This window comes from Salvelinus alpinus, chromosome 9 (assembly GCF_045679555.1).
Source record: "Salvelinus alpinus chromosome 9, SLU_Salpinus.1, whole genome shotgun sequence".
NCBI classification, from domain to species: Eukaryota; Metazoa; Chordata; class Actinopteri; order Salmoniformes; family Salmonidae; genus Salvelinus; species Salvelinus alpinus.
In genome coordinates, this window is record NC_092094.1 from 74,842,614 (window position 1) to 74,869,388 (window position 26,775).

The window sequence follows — 26,775 nt, forward strand, 5'->3', positions numbered from 1 at the left end:
ACAAACCACTTGCAAAACGCCCCTCTACCCACTGATATCAGACTGTATAATAACTCTAGCTTTTAATATTTACATTTCCATCATGAAAAATGTCCTGTAATGTTTTAAATTGTTCAATATTCCATTTGTCACATATTGTGTGTTAAGTATTTTAAATGAGTGTTTGCAATTATTAGTCATGTAAATTGTGCATTTCTTCAGTTATCTGTGAGCAAGAATAAATAAACTCAAACTTTCACTTTCTGGGCACACAACATTTATTTTTCTATGAGCTCTCAACTATCTCTACAACATGAACCTCTGCGACCCCTTTTATCTGAATTCTCCACACACGCACATTATCTTCCGCGTTCGTCTTTCCTCCCTGCTTCTTTAAATTAAGAGATGGAAATTTCGCCATTTTAACTGCTTTGCTCAAGAGCAGAACGGCAGATTTTTCCAATTTGCCAGCTCAGGGATTCAAATCTTTCGGTTACTGGCCTAACGCTCTTAACCGCTAGGCTACCTGCCGCCCTTGATTAGATAAGTATTCACCACCGAGTCAATACATGTTAGAAACACCTTTGGCAGCGATTACAGCGGAGTCTTCTTGGGTAAGTCTCCTAAGTGCTTTGCATATCTGTATTGTGCAATATTTGCCCGTTCTTCAAGCTCTGTCAAGGTGTTGGATCATGGCTAAACAGCAATTTAAGTCTTGCCATAGACTTTTTAAGCAGACTCAACTTTAACTTGGACACTCAATAGCACTCACTGTCTTCTTGGTAAGTACAGATTTGGCTTTGTTGTAGGTTATTGTCCTGCTGAAAAGCAAATTCCAGACACCAGAAAGTGTCTGGTGTAAAGCAGGTTTTCTAGGATTTGCCCGTGCTTAGCTCTTTCCCGTTTCTTTTCAGCCTGAAAAAAAAAAACTCTCCAGTGTTAACCGATGTCAAGCATACCCATACCATGATGCAGCCACCACCATATTTGAAAACAAGGAAGTAGTTACTAAGTGTACAAAATCCTTCCCTTCCTACCTGGAGGGGAGCCCTCCCCTCACTAGTCACCACACACCTCCATCAAAGCTCGTTAAGCACAATCACATCCACCTGAAAGAGGTGGGGCTACCCCTTTAAATGCCCCTCATTGGTGTGTGGTGACCAATGAGGGGAGGGCTCCCCTCCAGGTAGGAAGGGAGTCATTTATTTAAAAAATCTGTGATGCGTTGTGAATCTATAAAATACCATTCAATAATGTCCCAGTATCTTTGATGAGCACACTAATTAAAAGGATCTGCACTAGGGATATTCAGCTCTTACCCTACCAGGTCCGGAGCCTGCTGGTTTTCTGTTATACCCGATAATTAATTGCAGACACCTGGTGTCCCAGGTCTAAATCAGTCCCTGATTAGAGGGCAACAATGAAAAAGTGGAGCTGGCTGCAAGGTCCAGAGTGGAGTTTGAGGAGTCTACACTTTGATGGCTCAGAGTGTGTCCGAGATTCAGACATGGCTTGAATGAGAACTGACTTTCTGTAAATAAGAGACAGGATAGACACCAGAAGATGGAATGTGTGTTTCTTTATTTCTCCCAAGTCAATCAGAATAAACCAACCCACGTGGCTATGAGGCAGCCTTCCTTCCATGTACTGTGATACACCCAAACAAGTCCTCCAATCCATCTGGAAGTACACTACAAAAGTATATGGACACCTGCTCGTCCAACATCTCATTACAAAATCATGGGCATTAATATGGAGTTGGTCCCCCTTTGCTGCTATAACAACCTCCACTCTTCTGGGAAGGCTTTCCACCAGATGTTGGAACATTGCGCTAGAGAATATGTTTTCCACTGCGCCAGAGTCCAATGGATGCAAGCTTTACATTACTCCAGCCAACGATTGGCATTGCACATGGTGATCTTAGGCTTGTGTGTGGCTGCTCAGCCATGGAAACCCCATTTCATCAAGCTCACGATGAACAGTTATTGTGCTGACGTTGCTTCCAAAGGCAGTTTGGAACAAAGGACAGACAATATTTACGCGCTTCAGCACTCGGCGGTCCCGTTCTGTGAGCTTTTGTGGCCTACCACTTTGCAGCTGAGCCGTTGTTGCTCCAAGATATTTCCACTTCACAATAACAGCCCTTAACAGTTGACCGGAGCAGCTCTTGCAGGGCAGAAAGTTGACAAACTGACTTGTTAGACAGGTGGCAACCTATGACGGTGCCACGTTGAAAGTCACAGATCTTCAATAAGGCCAATGTTTGTCTATGGAGATTGCTTGGCTGCGTGCTAGATTTTATACACCGGTCAGCAACGGATGTGGCTGAAATGGCCAAATCCACTAATTTGAAGGGGTGTCCACATACATATAGTTTATAAGGTCTCCCAGAGCCTACAGAACTTACACATCTCCTGAACAGCCCAGCTAGTTCCTGAGACGACAATGTCAGATGGCCAGAGCAACCACATTCACACAAGTATGTTCCGCAATCATGCACACTCACTCATAACATGCGTGTCTGGACAAGCAGGCGCAGACAGGCAGGAACGCACACACACACAAGCTTGCAGATCAGTCACTCAGAGGGGTGGACACTTGAAGTGGTCTCAAAATAAAATGCAGCCTTTAGCAGAGGGCAGTAGAGAAGCCCTGTCAGGCATACAGGCTTCATCCACATTTCATTAGTACAGTGGCTTCCTCTCATCTGCGCTCATATGAAGATTTGAGATATGTGCAGTTCGGCGCTAATTAAATAAAGGAAACAGGGAGAGAACGCCAGACATGTCGGGATGCACCCAGTCTCACTCCACAGCAGATGAGATCACGGGCCGTTCTCCATAGAAAAGCACATTTAAAATGACAAACGTGTGTCTGATATTATTGCGCAGTCACTTTTAGCCAAAGCGCCTTACAGTTAACACGTTCAGTGTGCGTGGCCCATGCAGGTATCATTCAAACTACTTGAGGGCCTAATGTGTTTGTGTGTGTGACGCAATGATATGATACAGAGTGAGGAGGTCATGGGAAGGATACATGCTCATGTAAAGGGTCAAATAGTTTCACATTACAGACATAAGAGAAACACTCCCTGTTGTCAATCATTAAATCAGCACAAAGACAACATTACAGCGGATTGTGTGTACAGGCCAGATTAGCATCAAGTAACAATATGCATATACATTCAAATCAATTTTTCTAAACTAATTATAGGCTGTGATTACACAGGAAGCCCAATTCTGATATTTTGCCCAATGAGCTGATCGAATTGGTCAAAAGATCAATTGGTGAACAAATATCCAAATTGGGCTGCCTGTATGAACGCAGACCTAGACATACGAGTTAAGTCTCATATGCCTCCAGCATTAAATCTGGTTCACATGAAACCAGAAAAAAAACAGTCACAGATATCAAACTAAAGCTTTCCCTTGAGAAAAAAAAAAATCAAAACATTAGAACACAGGGATAGAACGTCTGAAATAGTGGAACTGATGGAATGTTGGGGTTTTGTGTTGATATCCTGGGAGAGAATGGAATGAATAACTATGACAACAGCTCCAAGGCAGATACGGATCTATGTAAGAGACTACAGGGAAAATAGTGGATATGTGATGTGTGTCTGGACCGTTGCACGACCGACCGACACACACATGGTTGAGGAAAACCCCACAGCAGGGGTGTATTAACGAGGAACTAAACAGAACAGGGAGGGACCTATTTGAATGTGTTCAATAAACTTTTTTTCATTTTTGTTTCTGGTTGAGGAAATACTATATATCCCAGGGGGGTTTATGAGTAGTATTATTAGATGTGTTCCATCTTCTGACAGAATGAGAGAACGAGATGCCTGTCTTGACACGGTCTGTCTGACAGGAAGTATAGAAGTCTGGAGTGTGAGTCTCAGCCGGGTCATACTGCTCAGAGAGGACAGGAGAGAAATGAGCTCAGGAGGAGAGCGGGGAGAGGAGATAAAAGGAGAGAGAGAAGGGGAGCAGGCTCGGCCCTGCCACAGACACACTGGACCCTGCGTTAGCATTGCACCGGCAACACAACATAAACATGAAACAATCAAAACCAAAAATCAACACACCTAAAACCAGAATGCTAAAAGTCTTCACATGTTATGGGAAGGGTTGTCTGTCTTTCTGTCCGTTTGGTTGACTGACTGAAAACAGACGTGGAATTTATTCAAGGAGTCTGTGGAGCTCCAGAGAGCTAGCCAGCTATCACAGCTCTGTGTTACCCTTTGGCGCGTTAGCCTAGCGTTGAATCCTAGCAGAGAGCTACTAGGTGTGCTGGCTTTTGCACTGGACCTACCTATCAGATACTCATGAGGATCTTGTCTAGTTGAATTCAGTGTGTTAGAATAGGGCTGGAGCAAAAGAGTGCACACCCACCACCTCCCCCCCAGGAGCAGAGTTGGCCGCCCCTGTTAAGCTAACGCTTCGTCAGAGTTAGCCGTTCGCCGCTATCAATGGCTCAGATCTGCAGCACCAGTCCTGCGGCGGAGATGTTGTCCCCTCCCCCGGCTGTCTGGTAAACCTCGGTGCACACCAGGACGGGCGCCACACAGATCTCGTAGTCCTCCTCGTTCCAGCAGCTGACGGGCCTGGTCTCCTCTAGAGGGATCCGCTGGCTGCCCTCCTTACTACTCACCGAGAACGACTCGTCCATGATGAGGCGCGCCTTGCTGGGGTCGATGTCTGGCGAGCCACACACGTGGCGGTTGGCGGTGAGGGAGGCCTTGGCCACGGCAGACATGGTGTTCTTCCACTGGGAACCGCGCGTCACGATCATGGCCTGGAACGCCAGGGTGTGTACGTGGAGCCGGGTCAGCGGCCGGCCTTTGGCACTAGTGGCGTAAGCGCCCATGTCGCTATCCTCATTAGCGTCGCGGTAGCGCTGGTTGACCAGGCTGTATAGCGCCCTCATCTGGTCGAGGACGGTAGCAACGCGAGGGTTAGGGTCAGAGAGCACGGTGATGTTGGAGCCCCTCAGAAGGCTGAGCAAGTTGGGCAGCTCCTGCTCGTTCATCCCCAGAGAGTCGGCGTGGGGCAGGACCAGACGCAGCAGGTCCCCCATTAGACCCTCATCCACGAAGCTGGCCATCTCAAAATGGACGCCTGTACGAGGGGAAGAGGAGGAGAGGAGACTGCCCAGCCGAGAGAGCAGTGCTTCCCGCTCACCTGGAGAGAGAGAGAGAGATGCTGTTAGAGGGGGAGAGAATTTATCCAAAGTAGTCAAACCAGTCTGACAGCACAAAGGCATGTTCCTGGCCAAAGAAAACACAGCATTGGATACATCCCCACACCCTCCCTATACACACGTGCTTCTTATTCCGGCTGAGTTCTAGGGGCCTGTGTGACTGAGGCAGCAGAGCTATTGAATAGAGGCAGGCAAATTTAATCCACTTGAATACCAACAGTCTGCACGTCAATGGGAACCAACCCTGCTTTCCCCTCCGCTCTCTTATCCTTCCCTCCGCTACACTCTCCCTCACAGCAACACAGACCACTATAATACCAACAGTCTGCACGTCAATGGGAACCAACCCTGCCTTCCCCTCCGCTCTCTTATCCTTCCCTCCGCTACACTCTCCCTCACAGCAACACAGACCACTATAATACCAACAGACTGTCACTCAATGGGAACCAGCTCTGCTCTGAAAACACCTCCCAATTGGGGAACAAGCTGGCGAACAGGGTGGCAGAGTATCCTCTCACCCTGTTGGAAGGGGAAGCTGTCCATCATCTGGAGCCCGCCCACCACCAGCAGGTCAGGGTGGAAGTCCTGTAGCTTCACCTCAAAGTCCTGAAGCGACGCCAGATACGGGTTATGGTCATCACTGTGAACTATGTATCTGGACACACACAGGTTAGTGACACAGGGCAAGGATTATAATGGACTACATCACAGGTTCACAGGTACAGGCGCACACACACACACACACAAAGTAAAGGTCCTGATATGCAACCACACCATGAATAATCTAACTCTGTTTATCTCACACCCTCTAGTATTAACACACACCTGTTGGCTCTGCGGGCGGTGTACTGGCCCCAGGTGGCTCCTGATGGGTACTCCAGGATCAGATGGATATCAGGCTCCTCCACCACATTACCTGCAACTGGAGAGACAGAAGGTGTGGGAGGTGGATGGCATCAAGGAGGGAGGTGTTACGTATGTACTGTGTGTGTGTGTGTACCTGTGATGTGCTGGGACAGTATGTCAGCGAAGTCGGGGCTGAAGCTCCCCCCTAGCAACACGTCGCAGCCCTCGGTTGCCATGCGACCAGCCATCACCGGGGCGTTGCCACCTATGGCCCAGCGGTTGTCGGGCAACTCACGGGATGCCTCGACCAGCTGACTGAACAAGGTGTCATTTATCACAAACCGCCTGAGAGGAGAGGGGGGATGGAAGGGGTACCAGAAAAAGGAGGGAGGGTTAAAATGTAGAAACTTCACAGCTTTTAAAGAGTTACACAACCAAGCCCAGGAAAATGTTTTTGAAGTGTGTGTGTGTGTGTGTGTGTGTGTGTGTGTGTGTGTGTGTGTGTGTGTGTGTGTGTTAGTGCTGAGCGATTAATGCTTTTTAAGGTTGGTTTATTTTTATAAAAACATTTATGGATTCTGGGTTCTAACTCCTAAACTTGGGACAGGGTTAATTATCAGGTATCCTATTGAAATAGTGAGTGCTTAGGTTTAGAGGGTCTATACCAGAAGTTTATGGTTATCTGTAGGAGGAAAGTATATGGTGGGTGCAATTAAGCTTGGAATGTGCTGAGCGTAGGGAAAACAATCACGTGGCAGCATTGATAAGGGGAAAGAGCCAGGAATTAGTGATGAAGGGGGTCGAGGTCAGGTTGAGGGAGAAGGAACAGTTTATTGCCCGCATCACTTAGTTTCCTGTCCAGCAATAAAGGTACAATGTTTAGCGAGGAGGAGACCGCATCCAAAGTGGGGTACATATACCACCACTATTGTAACCATGTCTTGTCTGTTCAGCTGTTCCATTCTTTGGGAAGAATAAACTTGGTTTAAGCTTTCATAGTGTCCGTCGAGTTCTAACTCTGATAATTAGAACTTGGCGCTGTGAGCAGGATTCCCAACGATTTATAGTCAAACCAGAGTCCAGATCAGTGGAGCAGGAGCTGGCAACAAACAAGGTAGGCACAGTTCCTACACCTGTTTCCACTCATTTTGACATCTTGGGGCGATCAGAATCGTAGGCTGAACAATTATAGGATACAGACCTAGAAAGACTGAGTTTATTCAGTAGGCCCATTGAGAAACGACCGGTCATAAATATATGGTGTAGGGTAGGCTCCATAAGGATAGGTCCTGAGGAGGTTTTCCTCTGCGAGAACCAGGTAAATATGGTGTAGGGTATGTTCTAGAGGTCGACCGATTATGATTTTTCAACGCCAATACCGATTATTGGAGGACCAAAAAAAGCTGATTAATCAGCCGATTTTTATTTATTTATTTGTAATAATGACAATTACAACAATACTGAATGAACACTTACTTTAACTTAATATAATACATCAATAAAATCAATTTAGCCTCAAATAAATAATGAAACATGTTCAATTTGGTTTAAATAATGCAAAAACAAAGTGTTGGAGAAGTAAAAGTGCAATATGTGCCATGTAAAAAAGCTAACGTTTAAGTTCCTTGCTCAGAACATATGAAAGCTGGTGGTTCCTTTTAACATGAGTCTTCAATATTCCCAGGTAAGAAGTTTTAGGTTGTAGTTATAGGAATTATACTATTTCTCTCTATACCATTTGCATTTCATATACCTTTGACTATTGGATATTCTTATAGGCACTTTAGTATTGCCAGTGTAACAGTATAGCTTCCGTCCCTCTCTTCGACCCTACCTGGGCTCGAACCAGGAACACATCGACAACAGCCACCCTCGAAGCATCGTTACCCATCGCTCCACAAAAGCCTCGGCAAAAAAGCCTCGGTGACGTCACCGATTGAAACGCTATTAGCGCGCACCCCGCTAACTAGCTAGCCATTTCACATCGGTTACACCAGCCTAATCTCGGGAGTTGATAGGCTTGAAGTCATAAACAGCTCAATGCTTGAAGCACAGCGAAGAGCTGCTGGCAAACGCACAAAAGTGCTGTTTGAATGAATGCTTACGAGCCTGCTGCTGCCTACCACCGCTCAGACTGCTCTATCAAATCATAGACTTAATTATAACATAATAACACACAGAAAATCCGGAAACTATCATTTCAAAAACAAAACATTTATTCTTTCAGTGAAAGACGGAACCGTTACGTATTTTATCTAACGGGTAGCATCCCTAAGTCTAAATATTCCTGTTACATTGCACAACCTTCAATGTTATGTCATAATTACGTAAAATTCTGGCAAATTAGTTCGCAACGAGCCAGGCGGCCCAAACTGTTGCATATACCCTGACTCTGCGTGCACGGAACGAAAGAGAAGTGACACAATTTTCCTAGTTTAATATTGCCTGCTAACCTGGAACTAAATATGCAGGTTTAAAAAATATACTTCTGTGTATTGATTTTAAGAAAAGCATTGATGTTCATGGTTAGGTACACATTGGTGCAACGACAGTGCTTTTTTCGCGAATGCGCTTGTTAAATCACCGGTTTGGCGAAGTAGGCTATGATTCAATGATAAATACATTTCTTATGGCTGGGGGCAGTATTGAGTAGCTTGGATGAATAAGGTGCCCAGAGTAAACTGCCTGCTACTCAGGCAGAAGCTAAGATATGCATATTATTAGTAGATTTGGATAGAAAACACTGACGTTTCTAAAACTATTTGAATGATGTCTGTGAGTATAACAACTCATATGGCAGGCAAAAACCTGAGAAAAAATCCAACCAGGAAGTGGGAAATCTGAGGTTTGTAGGTTTGCCTATCCAATATACAGTGTCTATGGGGTCCTATTGCACTTCCTAAGGCTTCCACTAGATGTCAGTCTTTAGAACCTTGTTTCAGGCTTCTACTGTGAAGGATGAGGGAATAAGAGCTGATTGAGTCAGGGCTCTGGCAGAGTGCCACGAGCTCACTCAGACCGCCCCCGTGAGAGTTAGCTGCGTTCCATCGCATTTCTACAGACAAAGGAATTCTCCGGGTGAAACATTATTGAAGATTAAAAACATCCTAAAGATTGATTCTAAACATCGTTTGACATGTTTCTACAAACTGTAATGGAATTTTTTGACTTTGTCTGGCCTGCGCGTCAATTTGGATTTTTGAACTAAACGCGCAAACAAAAAGGAGGTATCGAACAAAACAAACATTTATTGTGGAACTGGGATTCCTGGGAGTGCATTCTGATGAAGATCAAAGGCAAGTGAATATTTATAATGCTATTTCTGACTTCTGTTGACTTCTGTACTCAGATTATTGCATGGTGTGCTTTTTCCGTAAAGTTTTTTTGAAATCTGATACAGCGGTTGCATTAAGGAGAAGTTTATCTAAAGTTCCATGTAAAACACTTGTATCTTTTATCAATGTTTATTATGAGTTTTCCTGTGAATTGATGTCGTTCTCTGCAAAATCACTGGATGTTTTGGAGGCAAAACATTACTGAACATAACGCGCCAATGTAAACTAAGATTTTTGGATATAAATATGAACTTTCTCGAACAAAACATATATGTATTGTGTAACATGAAGTCCTATGAGTGTCATCTGATGAAGATCATCAAAGGTTAGTGATTCATTTTATCTCTATTTCTGCTTTTTGTGACTCCTCTTTGGCTGTAAAAATGGCTGTGTTTTTCTGTGACTAGGTACTGACCTAACAATCAGATAGTGTGCTTTCGTCGTAAAGACTTTTTGAAATCGTACACTGTGGTTGGATTAACAAGTTTATCTTTAAAATGGTGTAAAATACTTGTATGTTTGAGGAATGTTAATTATGAGATTTCTGTCGTTTGAATTTGGCGCCCTGCACTTTCACTGGCTGTTGTCAAGTCGCTCCCGTTAACGGGATCTCAGCCATAAGAAGTTAACAGGCACCACAACGCAGGACAAGCTAGACAAACTAGTGATATCATCAACCATGTGTAGTTAACTAATGATTGTTAAGATTGATTGTTTATAAGATACGTTTAATGCTAGCTAGCACCTTACCTTGGCTCCTTGCTGCACTCGCATAACAGGTAGTCAGCCTGCCATGCAGTCTCCTCGTGGAGTGCAATGTATTCAGCCATGAATGTGTCCAAAAATTCCAATTACCGATTGTTATGAAAACATGAAATCGGCCCTAATTAAATCGGTCGACCTCTAGTAGGCTCCATAAGGATCGGTCCCGAGTGGAGGTTCCTCTGCGAGATCCATGAGTGACATTACAGTGTAGGGTAGGTTCTGTATAGGATAGGTCCCTAGTAGGGGTATTCCCCTGTGAGATCTGTATAAGGGATGAAAGTCCCAGATGCAGTGACAGTGAGGCAGTAGAGTGGATGTGGATAATGATAAGGTTGCCTATAAATTCTGAAGTAAAGCCACATGCATGGTTAAAAGAAAAGCAATAAGATATTTGAACACTGTCTGTGTTACGTTGCGCAACAGTAGCAATAAGGAGAAAGGTTGGTTTATGCCCTATGGGGAGGGGGAACCATAACATTATGTGGAAATAGGAAGACAAGTGTGAATAATTTTGGTAATGTGTGTTATCAACAACAGTGATATTTGAGGCGCAACACTGGAATAGGTCATCCGTATTCTCCAGTAATACATTTGCAGACGCTATAGCATTGGTTCTCATACAAGGTATTAAGTGCCGTGACCAATTAATAGGCACAAATACCATTACCATTCTCCGGGGGAGTGGGTAGCGCTACCTTGGAAAATAGTTAATAGAAGGTGTATATTAGAGACGGGAGTAAAGAAATATGAACACCCTGGACATCGTCGGGAGAGGTTTCGGAATAATAATTATTGAAATGGCGACAGACGGCCCCGATTCCCCCTGTAAAGCGGAGCTAGAGGATTTTAATAAAGCCATGGAGGCCCTGAAAGAAGCGCACGAGCATTCAACCAATTCGGCTCAAATATGGGAAACATTTTGCAAACGGGATAAAATTGGGCATTGGGCAACATTTCCCTACTGACGGGAAATTCTAATCAAATAAAGAACTCACAATGACATCATTGAGAAATCGCAAGCTCAATATCCAAGTTTTAATGTCGGCATTTTATCAACAGAAGAGTATAACCGATAGAAATGAAATTAGTAGAGGTCCTCAGCTGCAAAAAGACGGTAGGGGAGTGCATTGATAGAATTTGCACTTCGGCTTTGATGGCAGGTTTGAAACCTGTGATCAAAACGGCAATTGCGGGGGTAGTGGATGAAATAGAGCAGGATGTTTTGAGTGAAATATAACTCCGCTCACTTTGCAGACGTGCGAGGGGTTAATACGGCCACAGTGAAAGTCACTAACAGTGGTTTCAATGGCCACGGTAAGACAAAGAAAAGTAGCGGGGAAAAAACAACAACGTAGGGAGATTGCTCCCTGTTTTAGATGTGGGGCTATCGGGCATTGGAAGAATGAGTGTAAGGCTGTCCTGGAACCTGCTGCATTCGGAGGAAATGCTGCTTAGTTCATGAACATGGTGGTGCAGTGGTTATGTAGAATCATGGGGAAGAGACCTGTGAATCGTTAAGACTCGGTGGCGAGAGAATGTCACCATGTCTAAGGGTAGTACATGCTAAATAAACGATGGGGTGGATTAAAACAAACGTTTAATGATTGGAGTAAGGACAGTGGTTCCCAGATAACACCTGTTCATGTGTTTTTGACCTACGGTTTACCACACCCCAGCACGCACACACAACTTACCGGTTATGAATATGCGTTAGTGGTGTTGGTACTGGGAGATTTACTTTGTGGGGTCTTTTCAATTTGGTATGCAGAATGATGGAAATGTAAGAAATGTTTTTAAAAGGGTTTTGGAAGAACAGGGAAAGGGAGGAAATATTTAATGGTGTCGAATGCCCTGTATCCTGACTTTCTGGTGAGGCCTGATCGATCGAAACAGGTGGGATTTAATTATAAAAATGAATGAGAAACACCACTCTCTATTCTATTTTACCATTACTTTATGGGATACCATTATTTCCTTATGGAGTATTCAAGAGTTGAAATTCTAAGTTGATTGGTTATTCAAGGTAGTTTATTTTTGATTTAGCGATGTGAATCATGTGTTCAAAGGGGAAATTACCAGTTCCCTGGTTCCCTGGTCTTTGGGTAAATACACAAATGTATTTTGTTCAGTCTGCATATAGAAGGAAACATATGTTAATGAGAGTTGACAGTTACTCCAAATGGATTGTGATATGTGTATTGCTGATTTCATTTCTGTCTTTGTTTTGATACAAATTTTCCCAGATTGGGTCTGCTGGATTGTTGGGATTCCCCATTGGTTAGGGAATCCCTGATCTGGTAACTCTTCCGAGACGTCGCCAGAAAAATAAGGGAGTATGAACTAATTTTGAAAATGGTTTCAACAGTAACAGTATGTTGTTATGCTTTGACATTTGTCAGAGATAATGTTAAGAAAATTTGGAATGTAACAATTTGTCATAGTCAATGCTTGTCTGGGTTTCCTGAATCATAATTAATTGAACTAAACTGTTGTTCTGATCGGTCCTCTCTTGAGGTTATCATGGAAGTTGACGTCAGATCGTGTCTTAATGCATGGTAGGAATATTTTGACCACAAACACTGTGTGAACCTCAAAACCCTCCTTAACCGGCTGAAGACAGAGCAACAAAGGTGTTCAATGCGACAGTGACTTAACACTCCAATCTGAGTCCGAGCCATTAATCTGGGTACGGGCGGCAGGAGTGCGCCATGAGTCCTGAGACCGCACATGTGGAGTGAGCATGGAGAGAGATCCCATTAAAACTTCTTTCATGCTCCTGGTGTACTGGTGGGAGAAATGGACGAGACAGAATGGTGGTAGCTCAGGTGAGAGACTTGTGTACTTGGGAAAAATAGTTGTATTTATTTGGATATTGAAAGAAAATCAGGACATCAAATGTGTACCAAGGGCCATCAAATGTGACAGGCAAGAGTTACATGTGCTGTTGGGAAGATGAACTGTAACGCTATTTGAAGAAGACACGCTAGAATGATAAGTGCCGGGAGAAAGGGGGGGCGGTCTACCACGCCCGTTATTGTTTAATTTGGGTATCAGGTTTACGGAACAAGGTCTGTATGTACCACAGTTTGAGTTCAGTTTCAAATAAAAATGTTTCAATTAAATGCATTATGAAATATGACATTAATTATTTGATTACTTTTTCATTGAAATTCCAAAGCCAAATACTGAGAACATTCAATTGTCTCCAACACCATAAAACCATCAATAAGAGCCCACATGATGGTAGAGACTAATTACTGTGTGCTTATCACTTTACTAAAATATTTCTGTTGTGTATATTGATCTGGTCTGTAAGGAACGCATATCTGTGTGTGTGTGTGTGTGTGTGTGTGTGTGTGAGAAACCGAATGCCTTTGTAAAGGATCGCAGACATTTACTCAATAAAATGTTCCCTTTGTTCGATAAAGTCTCTTTATATCCAAAAACCTCAGTTTTGTTCGCGCGTTTTCTTCAGTAATCTACAGGCTCAAACGCAGTCAAAACAGGAAGACAAAAAAATCCAAATTGTATCCGTAAAGTTCATAGAAACATGTCAAACGATGTTTTTTCAAACCTCAGGATGTTTTTAGCCTAAATACTCGATAATATTTCAACCGGACAATAACGTCGTCAATTTAAAAGGTAAACAAGAAACGAACTCTCTCGGTCGTGCCTTTAGGGTCCACTCATTCAGACTGCTCTTACTTTATTACTTAATTACTTATTACTTAATATAATGTTTACATACCCTACATTACTCATCTCATATGTATATACTGTACTCTATACCATCTACTGCATCTTGCCTATGCCGTTCTGTACCATCTCTCATTCATATCTTTATGTACATATTCTTTATCCCTTTACACTTGTGTGTATAAGGTAGTAGTTGTGGAATTGTTAGGTTAGATTACGCGTTGATTATTACTTCATTGTCGGAACTAGAAGCACAAGCATTTCGCTACACTCGCATTAACATCTGCTAACCATGTGTATGTGACAAAAAAAAATTGATTTGATTATTTGATTACTTCATTTTTCAGAATACAAGCCTGAAACTATTTCTAAAAGACTGTTGACATCTAGTGGAAGGCATAGAAACTGCAATTTGAGTCCTAAGTCAGTGGATACTGTAATGGCATTGAATAGAAAACTACAAAACCAACAAAATAAATACTTCCTGAATGGATTTTTCTCAGGTTTTCGCTTGCCAAATCAGTTCTGTTATACTCACAGACACTATTTTAACAGTTTTGGAAACTTTAGAGTGTTTTCTATCCAAATCTACCAGTTATATGCATTTCATATCTTCTGGGCCCGAGCAGGCAGTTTAATTTGGGCATGCATTTCATCCAAAATTCCAAATTCTGCCCCCTACCCTAGTGAAGTTAACACCGTGCACTAGAAATGTCACAAGACACACACAAGGACGCTTGGCCACTTACTCTGAGGCGGCTCCCGGGGCAAAGAAGTAAGCGAAGCTCTGTGCCAGCTGATCAGCGTTCTCTATGTAGTCATGGTGGAGCGGCTGGCCTGTGGGCGGCAGGCCAATCTTATTCAGCAACGTCACCCCATCCACGATGACGTCAACACAACCCCCTAAACCTGGAGGAAGAGAGAAAAGGTGAGAACAGTATTTAACTCTACACAGAGAGAGACAGAGAGAGAACATACTTTGATGCCCCCAGCACAGCCACCAACCCCCCCCCAATTACTTCCACTGCCCTGCCTGCCTGCCCCAACATTCATACAGAGAGAGAGAGAGGTAACACTCCCAGTACTCTGACAGATGTACTAAGTGGCAGAGGGGAGTGAGATACAGTTGAAGTAGGAAGTTTACATACACCTTAGCCAAATACATTTAAACTCAGTTTCACAATTCCTGACATTTAATCCTAGTAAATATTCCCTGTTTTAGGTCAGTTAGGATCACCGATTTATTTTATGAATGTGAAATATCAGAATAATAGTAGAGAGAATTATTTATTTCATCTTTTAATTCTTTCATCACATTCCCAGTGGGTCAGAAGTTTACATACACTCAATTCGTATTTGGTAGCATTGCCTTTAAAATGCTTAACTTGGGTCAAACATTTTGGGTAGCCTTCCACAAGCTTCCCACAATAAGTTTGGTGAATTTTGGCCCATTCCTCCTGACAGTGCTGGTGTAACTGAGTCAGGTTTGTAGGCCTCCTTGATCACATACACTTTTTCAGTTCTGCCCACATATTTTATATAGGATTGAGGTCAAGGCTTTGTGATGGCCACTCCAGTACCTTGACTTTGTTGTCCTTAAGCCATTTTGCCACAATTGTGGCAAAATGGGAAGACCCATTTGCGACCGAGCTTTAACTTCCTGACTTACAGTGGGGAGAACAAGTATTTGATACACTGCCGATTTTGCAGGTTTTCCTACTTACAAAGCATGTAGAGGTCTGTCATTTTTATCATAGGTACACTTCAACTGTGAGAGACGGAATCTAAAACAAAAATCCAGAAAATCACATTGTATGATTTTTAAGTAATTAATTTGCATTTTATTGCATGACATAAGTATTTGATCACCTACCAACCAGTAAGAATTCCGGCTCTCACAGACCTGTTAGTTTTTCTTTAAGAAGCCCTCCTGTTCTCCACTCATTACCTGTATTAACTGCACATGTTTGAACTCGTTACCTGTATAAAAGACACCTGTCCACACACTCAATCAAACAGACTCCAACCTCTCCACAATGGCCAAGACCAGAGAGCTGTGTAAGGACATCAGGGATGAAATTGTAGACCTGCACAAGGCTGGGATGGGCTACAGGATAATAGGCAAGCAGCTTGGTGAGAAGGCAACAGCTGTTGGTGCAATTATAAAAAAATGGAAGAAGTTCAAGATGATGGTCAATCACCCTCGGTCTGGGGCTCCATGCAAGATCTCACCTTGTGGGGAATCAATGATCATGAGGAAGGTGAGGGATCAGCCCAGAACTACACGGCAGGACCTGGTCAATGACCTGAAGAGAGCTGGGACCACAGTCTCAAAGAAAACCATTAGTAACACACTACGCCGCCATGGATTAAAATCCTGCAGCGCACGCAAGGTCCCCCTGCTCAAGCCAGCGCATGTCCAGGTTCATCTGAAGTTTGCCAATGACCATCTGGATGATCCAGAGGAGGAATGGGAGAAGGTCATGTGGTTTGATGTGACAAAAATAGAGCTTTTTGGTCTAAACTCCACTCGCCGTGTTTGGAGGAAGAAGAAGGATGAGTACAACCCCAAGAACACCATCCCAACCGTGAGGCATGGAGGTGGAAACATCATTCTTTGGGGATGCTTTTCTGCAAAGGGCACAGGGCGGCTGCACTGTATTGAGGGGAGGATGGATGGGGCCATGTATCGCGAGATCTTGGCCAACAACCTCCTTCCCTCAGTAAGAGCATTGAGATGGGTCGTGGCTGGGTCTTCCAGCATGACAACGACACGAAGCACACAGCCATGGCAACTAAGGAGTGGCTCCGTAAGAAGCATCTCAAGGTCCTGGAGTGGCCTAGCCAGTCTCCAGACCTGAACCCAATAGAAAATCTTTGGAGGGAGCTGAAAGTCCGTATTGCCCAGCGACAGCCCCGAAACCTGAAGGATCTGGAGAAGATCTGTAGGGAGGAGTGGGCCAAAATCCCTGCTGCAGTGTGTGCAAACCTAGTCAAGAACTACAGGAAACGTATGATCTCTGTAATTGCAAACAAAGGTTTCTGTACCAAATATTAAGTTCTGCTTTTCTGATGTATCAAATACTTATGTCATGCAATAAAATGCAAATTAATTACTTAAAAATCATACAATGTGATTTTCTGGATTTTTGTTTTAGATTCCGTCTCTCATAGTTGAAGTGTACCTATGATAAAAATTACAGACCTCTACATGCTTTGTAAGTAGGAAAACCTGCAAAATCGGCAGTGTATCAAATACTTGTTCTCCCCACTGTATGTCTTCAGATGTTGCTTCAATATAGCCACATAATTTCCCTCATGATACCATCTATTTTGTGAAGTGCACCAGTCCTTCCTGCAGCAAAGGAACCCCACAACATGATGCTGCCACCCCCTTGCTTCATGGTTGGGATGGTGTTCTTCGGCTTGCAAGCCTCCCCCTTTTTCCTCCAAACATAACGATGGTCATTATGGCCAAACAGTCGTATTTTTGTTTCATCGGACCAGAGGACATTTCTCCAAAAAGTACGATCTTTGTCTCCATGCAAAAATGCAGACCATAGTTTGGCTTTTTTTAATGGCGGTTTTGAAGCAGTGGCTTCTTCCTTGCTGAGCGGCCTTTCAGGTTATGTCGATATAGGACTTGTTTTACTGTGGATATAGATACTTTGTACCGGTTTCCTCCAGCATCTTCACAAGGTCCTTTGCTGTTTTTCTGGGATTGATTTGCACTTTTCGCACCTAAAGTATGTTCGTCTCTAGGAGACAGAACGAGTCTCCTTTGACGGCTGCGTGGTCCCATGGTGTTTATACTTGCGTACTATTGTTTGTACAGATGAACGTGGTAACTTCAGGCGTTTGGAAATTGCCCCCAAGGATGAACCAGACTCAGAATTTTTTTTCTGAGGTCTTGGCTGATTTCTTTTAATTGTCCCATGATGTCAAGCAAAGAGGCACTGAGTTTGAAGGTAAGACTTGAAATACATCCACAGGTACACCGCCAATTGACAAGCTTCTGAAGCCATGACATCATTTTCTGGAATTTTCCAAGCTGTTTAAAGGCACAGTCAACTTAGTGTATGTAAACTTCTGACCGACTGGAGTTGTGATACAGTGAATTATAAGTGAAATAATCTGTCTGTAAACAATTGTTGGAAAAATGACTTGTGTCATGCGCAAAGTATATGTCCTAAACGACTATCCAAAACTATAGTTTGTTAACTTCTTATGGCTGCAGGAGCAGTATTGAGTAGCTTGGATGAAAGGTGCACAGAGGTGCCCATAGTAAACTGCCTGCTCCTCAGGCCCAGTTGCTAATATATGCATATTATTATTCATATTGTATAGAAAACACTCTGAAGTTTCTAAAACTGTTTGAATTATGTCTGTGAGTATAACAGAACTCATATGGCAGACAAAAACCTGAGAAGTTCCACTTCCTGTTAGAATTTTTTCTGGGGTGGCAGATTTTCAACCAAGCTCTCATTGAAATTACAGCGAGATATTGATGAGTTTACACTTCCTACGGCTTCCACTAGATGTCAACAGTCAATAGAACTTTGTCTGATGACTCTAATGTGAAGGGGGACCGAAGGAGACATTAATGAGTAATCACTGCCATGAGGTGACCACGTATTGAACACGCGCGTTCATGTGATAGGCATCTCCGTTCCATCGCTCAACTGAAGTCAATCTAATTCTCCGGTTGGAACGTTATTCAAGATGTATGTTAACAAGAAATTTGTGGAGTGGTTGAAAAACAAGTTTTAATGACTCCAACCTAAGTGTATGTAATCTTCCAACTTCAACTGTACTACAGTACTCTGTGCTTCGTAAATATGCTACCATAAATCAAGGTGCATGCAAAATCCATTCAGAAATGTGTCAACACACAATGACGGCAAAGTCACTCATAAGGACATGACTAACTAGCGAATAAACTGACGCGCGCACATTATAGAATTGCACTATCACTGACAACCTTTTACACGCTAGGCCCATCTTGGGAGAGCTACCGGGTATGTTAAAGCAGGGCTGGAACAAAAGCCTCAGAACCAAAGTAGCTCTCCAGTACGAGGGTTGGGGTTAGAGCAGGGCAGGTGTGGTTATCTTTATTGAACTATGGAGAGCATGTCATCGGTATTGGTTCCAGAGGTCCCATGCTTGAACTAAGTAGCCCTAGCCTGGTCCCAGATCTGTTTGTTCTTTTGCCTACTCCTAGATTAGGAAAGATTAGGGTTGACCCCAATTAGTCGACAGGCTGTTGGTCGACCGAGATTTCTTTAGCCGAGCAGTAGCACAAAAAAAGGTATAATGTGTCTGATTCGCACCTGTCTGAGTGGACTGGTCCATTGTGGAGGCCGTGGGGATGGCAAAGTCCATCAGTCTAAGACGTGCTACTGAAATTGTATATGGTTATATTACATAAAAACAATGGTGCAACAATATAAAATAGTATTTTATAATAAATGCGCTTTCTCCCACGTTGGATAGTGGGCAGTGTCCGCGGCTCAGAAACACATCAGTGAGCTGTTGAATTGGCACCTTTTTCTAAACCATGTTGCTATGTGCATAATAGCATAACAGAAATAAGACAGATCCTGCTTCTGTTGCCTGTTTGAGTGTTTGTTTAATAGCCTACTGATTCCATGAGCACCAAGCCTCATGCAACATGTCAAGTAAACAATTTCACAAATTCAGCTGTTTTTAATCTTCGCTGTATTAAAGGCATTACACTTTCTTCATTAGAACAGCCTTTTTGGTATTATTTACAATTTATTTAGTGTTTACACACTGTTCCGACCTCAACCCAATTGAGATGGTTTGGGATGAGTTGGACCGCTGAGTGAAGGAAAAGCAGCCAAAATGTGTTCAGCATTAGTGGGAACACCTTCAATACTGTTGGAAAAGCATTCTTCATAAAACTGGTTGAGAGAACACCAAGAGTGTGCAAAGCTGTCATCAAGGAAAAGAGTGGCTACTTTGACAAATCTAAAATCAAAAATATATTTGGATTTGTTTAACACTTTTTTGGTTACAACATGATTCCATGTGTGTTATTTCATAGTTTGTAGAAAATAGTAAAAAAAAAAAAAAAGAAACCCTTGAATGAGTCAGTATGTCCAAACTTTTGACTGGTACTGTGTATCTCCAGAAATAAGACAGATCCTGCTTCTGTTGCCTGTCTGAGTGTTTGTTTAATAGCCTACTGATGTAGGATAAAGCAATTTCACAGATTTGGCTATTTTTTTAAAATATCTTTGCTATGCTGTAATAAAGGCTTTACAATTTGTTTTCCGTTACAACCGCAGTGCTTGCTCCCATACCGTCCTTTTTCTTGATATTCTTGTTATTACAATTATGATCATCATTATAATAATAAGTAATGTCGTTATCGTTAGTGGACTTTGTATAGTAGCCTTGTATAACCACCATCGAGCTGTAGGCCAAAGAGCGTGTCCTGTTCAGTCTTAATGCCATAACTTACTTAGGCCTATATTTCAATATATAGGCTACTGTATCAATCATTCGTTCATGCCATCACACAGCATACGAGACATTCATGCTTTGAAATGCCATCAAGCATTTTAGTTTTTTTTTTTTTAAATAACAAAAAGGGTGCTTTGAATAATTAGCCGAAACAATAAATAAACCGCAATTCATGAATGCTTGCAACTGTTTAGTCTACTGTAATAAAAGCTTAGTATATTTTTTTCTCATTAGAACAGACTCTCTGGTACACATATATATTTAGTGTTGTTTACACTGTGCCTAATGGTCAATAATAATAATAATAATATTGTAATCTAACAGCAACTGTTTGCCACAACTGTTTGGCACACATAATATGTTTGCTCCTATACCCTCTTTCTTTATCTCCAGTATTTTCCACAACTAAGTCAAATGTCTTCCACAGATCTGACTTCCCCTTTACCTCGTGACCAACCAATACATTTTCTCGTCATCTGCATCCATTTTGCCGTCAACATTACTGTGTTCGGAGTTTGCTATAACAAATGTATCGATGTGATTATGATAGGCCATAGGTCAGGCCCTATTGGTCACATCGATGCGACGCTTACATGTTTCACGTAAAGAGAGCAAGGGTTGAGGGAATAGGAAATGTTTTTCCTAAACAAATTAGGGATTTCAGTATCAGAACTTTTCAGTCAGAAACAAGTAAGAAACTAAATGGCTGAAATGATGTTGCAGCTTCAGCACGGACAGCGCAATATAAACACTTGCTGTGCTGCGGTGCTTTTTCACTGCAGTAGGGAGAGCGAGACAACGTGCGCCAGTCACACGCGGTCATTTTTTTTTTTGAGTCATTTGTGTGTCTTAATTATTTAAACAAACAGTGTGCTTAAAGCATCAGACAAGCTTAGGGCATATGTAGTCGTCATTTTGGTAAGATGCCCAATGGGCGCTTTTTTTGTTGCATTTTTAGCGCTCCCTTGTGTGCTATGCAGGTAATACCGTAAATCCAGGGATGGCAGTATGACTGTATGAAAGTCTGGATACCGCCCAAGCCTAGTTTACATTCATCATAAATATTCAGTTGATATTTCCACCTACTGTATGTCAAATGATTTAAGAAATCCTAATGATGTTTGTTTCTGTGTATGTAGGACAGACAATTATTTGTATTCCACATTTTAGCAATATCAGAGCTTGCAATATTGTGTTACATGAGCTTATGGGCCCCAGGTCGGAAACACGACACTGGCCACGTCCACGCCCCTCAGGTTGGCATGGCACCTCCATACAACACTGGTCACCATGTTAGCTACCGCCAGCGACATCGTGATACAGCTGCCCAGTGGGAAGCACCTCAGGTCGGCAAGCAGCTCCCCATACAACACTGGTGCACTAGTCATTCACACTGGGTTATTTTATCGACTCGTTGTGGAGCCCAATTAGCCACACAAAACAAATCTGCTCAATAAGCCGAGTCGCTTTCAAAAAATCCATTCCTTTTGACCCACTCACCCATACTCAGGTCACCATATTGGGCTGCAGCTACCCATATTTGCATTATTCTGCACTGTTTGGGCGCGTTCCATAGCTAAGGTGAGGCGATGCAAATTCCTATAACATATGTGGTTAGCTGATACTTAAAATATCTATCCAGGCGTTTGCAACGTCGTAGCATAGGAACGCTCCCTTTGTTTCAAAGGGGTTGGGTTAAATGGGTTGAATGCATTCAGTTGTGCAACTGACTAGGTAGGTATACCCTTTCCTCAATATCTATAAATTTAACCACTTTTGCAGTAAAATATTTTTTACACAACCATCCATTTATTATATTGGAGAACTTAGAAATATGGAAAAACATGGTTGTGCTTTGTTATACCTCGTGTAGAGGTATCTCAAAAAATAAAAGCCCTTTTTGAGGATTGGCCACTAGCCTATAGAACTAAAGATACTGATAACTAACTAGGTTTTCCCAATTAATCTACAGTACTGGATTGGCAAACTGTAATAAAGAACAGTCGCTAACATAAAAATAGGTCTGACTGATAATAACAAAACATTACAGCTAAGCTACTTCCCTATTGTGTGGTCATTTGTAGTCTGATGAACCAGGCTGTAATACACAATTAAATTGTTATATACAGACTGAAACTAATGGCTGCAAAATCGTGTGCAAATAATCCTTTCAAGCTGGAATATGTTGAATAAAATTACATTTAAACTTACTGTACCGGTTGTCCGTGTAGGTTGTCCTTCAGCCGTTTGAAATTTGGGACAAAATATTCACAGAAAAATAATGGTTTACCAAACTTTTTAGAGAGCTGGTCGGTATATGGTTTGGTACCGAGGTAAGGTTAGATTTATATTGGATATTCGGTCCCCTCTTCAATAGCTATTGAACCAAGCATGCCATGACAATGAAAAAAAAGGGTATATTCAGAATCAGGGGATGATGGAAAACAATCCACACCATTTAAAAAAAAATTGTAGATTATTTTGAAGATTGAAATCCTCCCAAAACAAAAATATAATGCACACAAACAGATCTGTGGATTGTTCTCCATCCTCCCCTGATTGAGAATATACCATTGTCATGGCATGCTTGGTTCAATAGCTATTGGTGAAAGAACCGAATATCCAATATAAAACTAACTTTACCTCGATGCCAAACTGAACCATGTACCTAACGACTCTCTAAAAAGTTTGGTAAACAATACTTTCCTGTGGGTACATTCTGGCTTGTAAGGAACATGTACACAATTTTGATGGCATTAGTTTCAGGCTGTGTCTACCAATTAATTGTGTATTACAGCCTAAATAATCAGACCAAGTCATTTGCATTGATTTATTGGCTCATTAGCTAGCTAGCTAATAAGATACATCAACCACAGTTGTAAATATGTTTAAATGGTTTTATAAAAAGCTGCTGGTGCTTACTTGGCCAGATGGTTTTCCTGCCAATCCAAAACCCCAAAAAGGCAAAAACCACCGTGTCATTCCTAGTATGAGGTGCCTTTTCTGTCCCCAGGAAATATCACTTCTTATTTAGTGTAAGATTCCAAAAGACTTTCAATAAGGGCAGGTGTCCTTTACCTTAAAAACACAAAAATATCGATCTTGAAAGGGAATTTTATGCATTTTGAATTGGGATGTGACAAATGTAAAACATAAAAATACATCTTAAAAGTTTAAACTGCCATTTTGTTTGAATTTTAACGTTGTTTTTTTAAATCATAAAATTACGTGTTTCACAATTCAGATATGGTCCTGCATATGACCACTAAGGAGGCAACGCAGTTCAATCTACAGCAGTCCTGACAACCTAACCAGACAGCCCTTACCTTACTGCTGTCCCCACCCACTCAGCAACAATGGTATTAATGCCGTTTTAGGTTCTCTGTTGTCTCTTTCCTCCATGGTCTCAGTTGTCAGTACATGGGACTTCATGTCCCACTTCTCATTAATGTGATGGCTCGTTACAGTGATGTATGACCGTGTGTTTCATAGACGTCCAACAATCTGTTAACGCGTTTTGAGAGCTTGCGCTTTGTGCTTGCAGTGCAATCATTGTACAATTTCTCCATCTGGGCCTTCACGGTTTTTCATCAAAGCATATTTTAGTCTGGTTCTAGATATGCTATTAGGGTATTGATGCTGACATTCTCTACCATTGGCTGCATATCAACTGCAATCATTTGATCATTGTCGCACTGGTGCCAGCAAAGGGTTGGGTCTCCCTTAGAGTATTGCACCTGTACTGCAGCTCAATTCCACCTCGCAATGTTTGCATTTAATCACCGTCTCATTTAACTTCTCAAAAGTATTGCCATAGAGGACTTCGCTGCTGTCGCTTCCCTAACTCACTATCTGCCATTTTTTCCAACTGTTAATGACCATGACGTGAGGAGCACTTTATATCCGCGGCAAATAAAATAAAGGTTTTCGGTTGAGGATTTTTTTCTAAACATTAACCATCCCAAACTCGTTTAAACATCACAAATCTAATTTTTTACCCTTTTTTCAGTAGATGTTGGAGTTTTCGCCATGTCCTCTGGGGTTATTCATCAACTTCCACCAGAAATAAAAGCCATAAAATATTTCAAATTCATAATTTTATAACCATAGTTCAAGTCTCTCATCAATAACTTTTCCATGATTACTGTATTTATTATTATTTTATTTAAGATGTGCGTGTCACTGATATCACTTTCCACCCTGTCAGTTTGTTGTTATTCTCCTTTAAGAAAACAACCTCTTCCTACAATGACACCACATTCAGTGTCGTCATTTCTTTTGTGCAAAAACGGTGCAAAGTTCAATGAATATAAACACTCAGTTATCTATTTTTCACGTTGTTAGTCTGTATTTCCCACTCATACATTTCCACCCTGTTAGGCTAAATTATAGAAAATTAACAAAAATGTTTAAATATATTTGATAGAGAAGTTAAAATACTGTTCAAGTGTTCACCATTATGCTAACTCAATCAGCTCACTCACAGAGCTATGGCTAATATACACCTGTAAGGTTCCTCCATCCGCCCTGTTAGGATTATGCACCTAACAGTTTGGAAAATGTACTAACAAATGTTAAGTGGCCGAGTTTGACTAATATATTTTTCTGAAAGTCTAACGTCCTTTCTCTGATAGAATACAACAACAAAAATACAAAGATATACTATCCAAAATCCACTGGTTTGTAGGAATGACCCTCCTCTCTGCGCATCAAAGTAAGCACTAAGGTTAGCTGACGTTAGCTAGCTAACTGATGCTAGGCTAGCTTGTCATATAGGATTCTCACCTATCGCCACCCTGGGTCTGGCGTTGTTCATCCCCACTTTGCTTTCAGCCCGTAGTAGGGAGGACAGCACCGTGTCAAGCCTGTTATCTAGTCCTGACTCCCCTGGAGATCGGAACCAGTACGCCAGCAGAACCATTGCGAGGGACGCTGCCGTCCCATACTTCATCAATGAAAACCCGCTTCCTTGCTCCATGGCCAGTGGCTGTGGACTGGCCAGCGGTCCTCCAGGCAACAGCTACGATGAGTCTAGCGCGCTAACTTGTCTAGCAAACAAACTGGATTGACAAAACAAGTGTCCCTGGGGAGGCGGTTGTGTTGTTGGTTTCAAGCGTGAATACAGGGTCAGCCCCACGAAACTGCGGAGGGGGAGTGACAAGAAAGCGGAAGTAGCTGGCTAAGGCCACATTTTGGTCAGTGCAATCTGAGATCCTTGGGACGGCCCTACTCTAAACCCTAACCAAAGATTTGTTTAACTAAGCCTCTCATTGTTCTATCTATATGCCCTTACCGTAACTATTTAAATGGACGTCCAAATGATCCCTGATAGTGACGATCCGTAACTATTTACGATTATCCATTATACTGGGTTTCCACTAGTTATCAGGGCCAAAGGCAAAATTGGCCATAAAAATACAAATGCTTTTTGTTCTTAATTTAAGGTTAGTAGTGTTGTTAAGATTAGGGTTTAAAATCAAATTTTAAAGAAACATTTAAGAAATAGGCGGGTTTATGACTTTTTGGCTGTGGTAACTACTGACGACCATTATATTGACCTGATGCTCTAGTGCCCTCAAACTCAGCTTGTTTTCATTGGTCATCTCTAATCAGGGACTGATTTAGACCTGGCACACTAGGTGATGCAATTAATTATCAAGTAGAACAGAAAACCAGCAGCTTCCGCACCTCGCAGAGTTGAATAACCCTGCTCTAGTGGCTTCCCAGCCGAAACAGTTCAGAAGAGTTCGTGCATATATTATGAGGACATTTTGTGACGTTTTTGTTTGTTGCGGCTGTTCGGGCACGAGCGGAGGAGAATAGTTGCGTCAGGTTTAGTTTTTTTTCTTCTGGTTATCTAGATCTCTGGCGCCCTCGTGAGGCGTCAAACCGTAAGCGTAAAGCATCAGACAAGCTCAATGCACATAGTTGGTTTTATTAAAACACATAAGGTGTGTCTATATATGGAAAAATACACATAAAAACATTTTGAGCACTCGATTGGTCGAAAGAACAGACTACTTTCGGTCGACCAATATTTTCTTTAGTCGGTGACAGCCCTACATTCAATACAGCATCCCTCAAGCCCTCACCATAACCCTCCCTATCACTAACTAGCTATACTGCCAACAACCATTAGGCTACGTACAGAAGGGCTTTGCAGTGGCAATTTGGTGTGATAGCAGTCGCCTAGAATTTTCACTGCGCCAAGCCGCCACCTTTTCTACACAAGTCCCACTACAACTGCGCTGCTTATATTGCTAGTGGCAGCAATATAGCCCTACCGTAATGACGCGAAAACACCAGTCAGCTTTTATTCAATAGCTCTTTTCACATAACTGCTGTGGATTCAGTGGCTTTTATCTGTCACTGTGGCCAAAGTCTGTCAAAATATAGCTAAGATTTTTCACAATGTGTTACTCACTCATGTCTGTCTTTGCCCAGAGCAATAGAACTATAC

At 42.3% G+C, this 26,775-nt stretch overlaps 1 protein-coding gene across 1 annotated transcript; it reads right to left on the reverse strand.

Moving 5' to 3' along the window:
* Nucleotides 1-1,543: 1,543 nt before the first annotated feature.
* LOC139530625 (ADP-dependent glucokinase-like) lies at nt 1,544-25,462 on the reverse strand. Its single transcript, XM_071327201.1, has 6 exons — nt 25,101-25,462; nt 14,576-14,735; nt 6,185-6,375; nt 6,010-6,106; nt 5,703-5,839; nt 1,544-5,165 (listed from the first exon to the last, which is right to left on the reverse strand). The coding sequence occupies exons 1-6, from the start codon at nt 25,291-25,293 to the stop codon at nt 4,459-4,461; spliced, it is 1,485 nt and encodes a 494-aa protein (XP_071183302.1). The 5' UTR covers nt 25,294-25,462; the 3' UTR covers nt 1,544-4,458.
* Between the last annotated feature and the right edge of the window lie 1,313 nt (nt 25,463-26,775).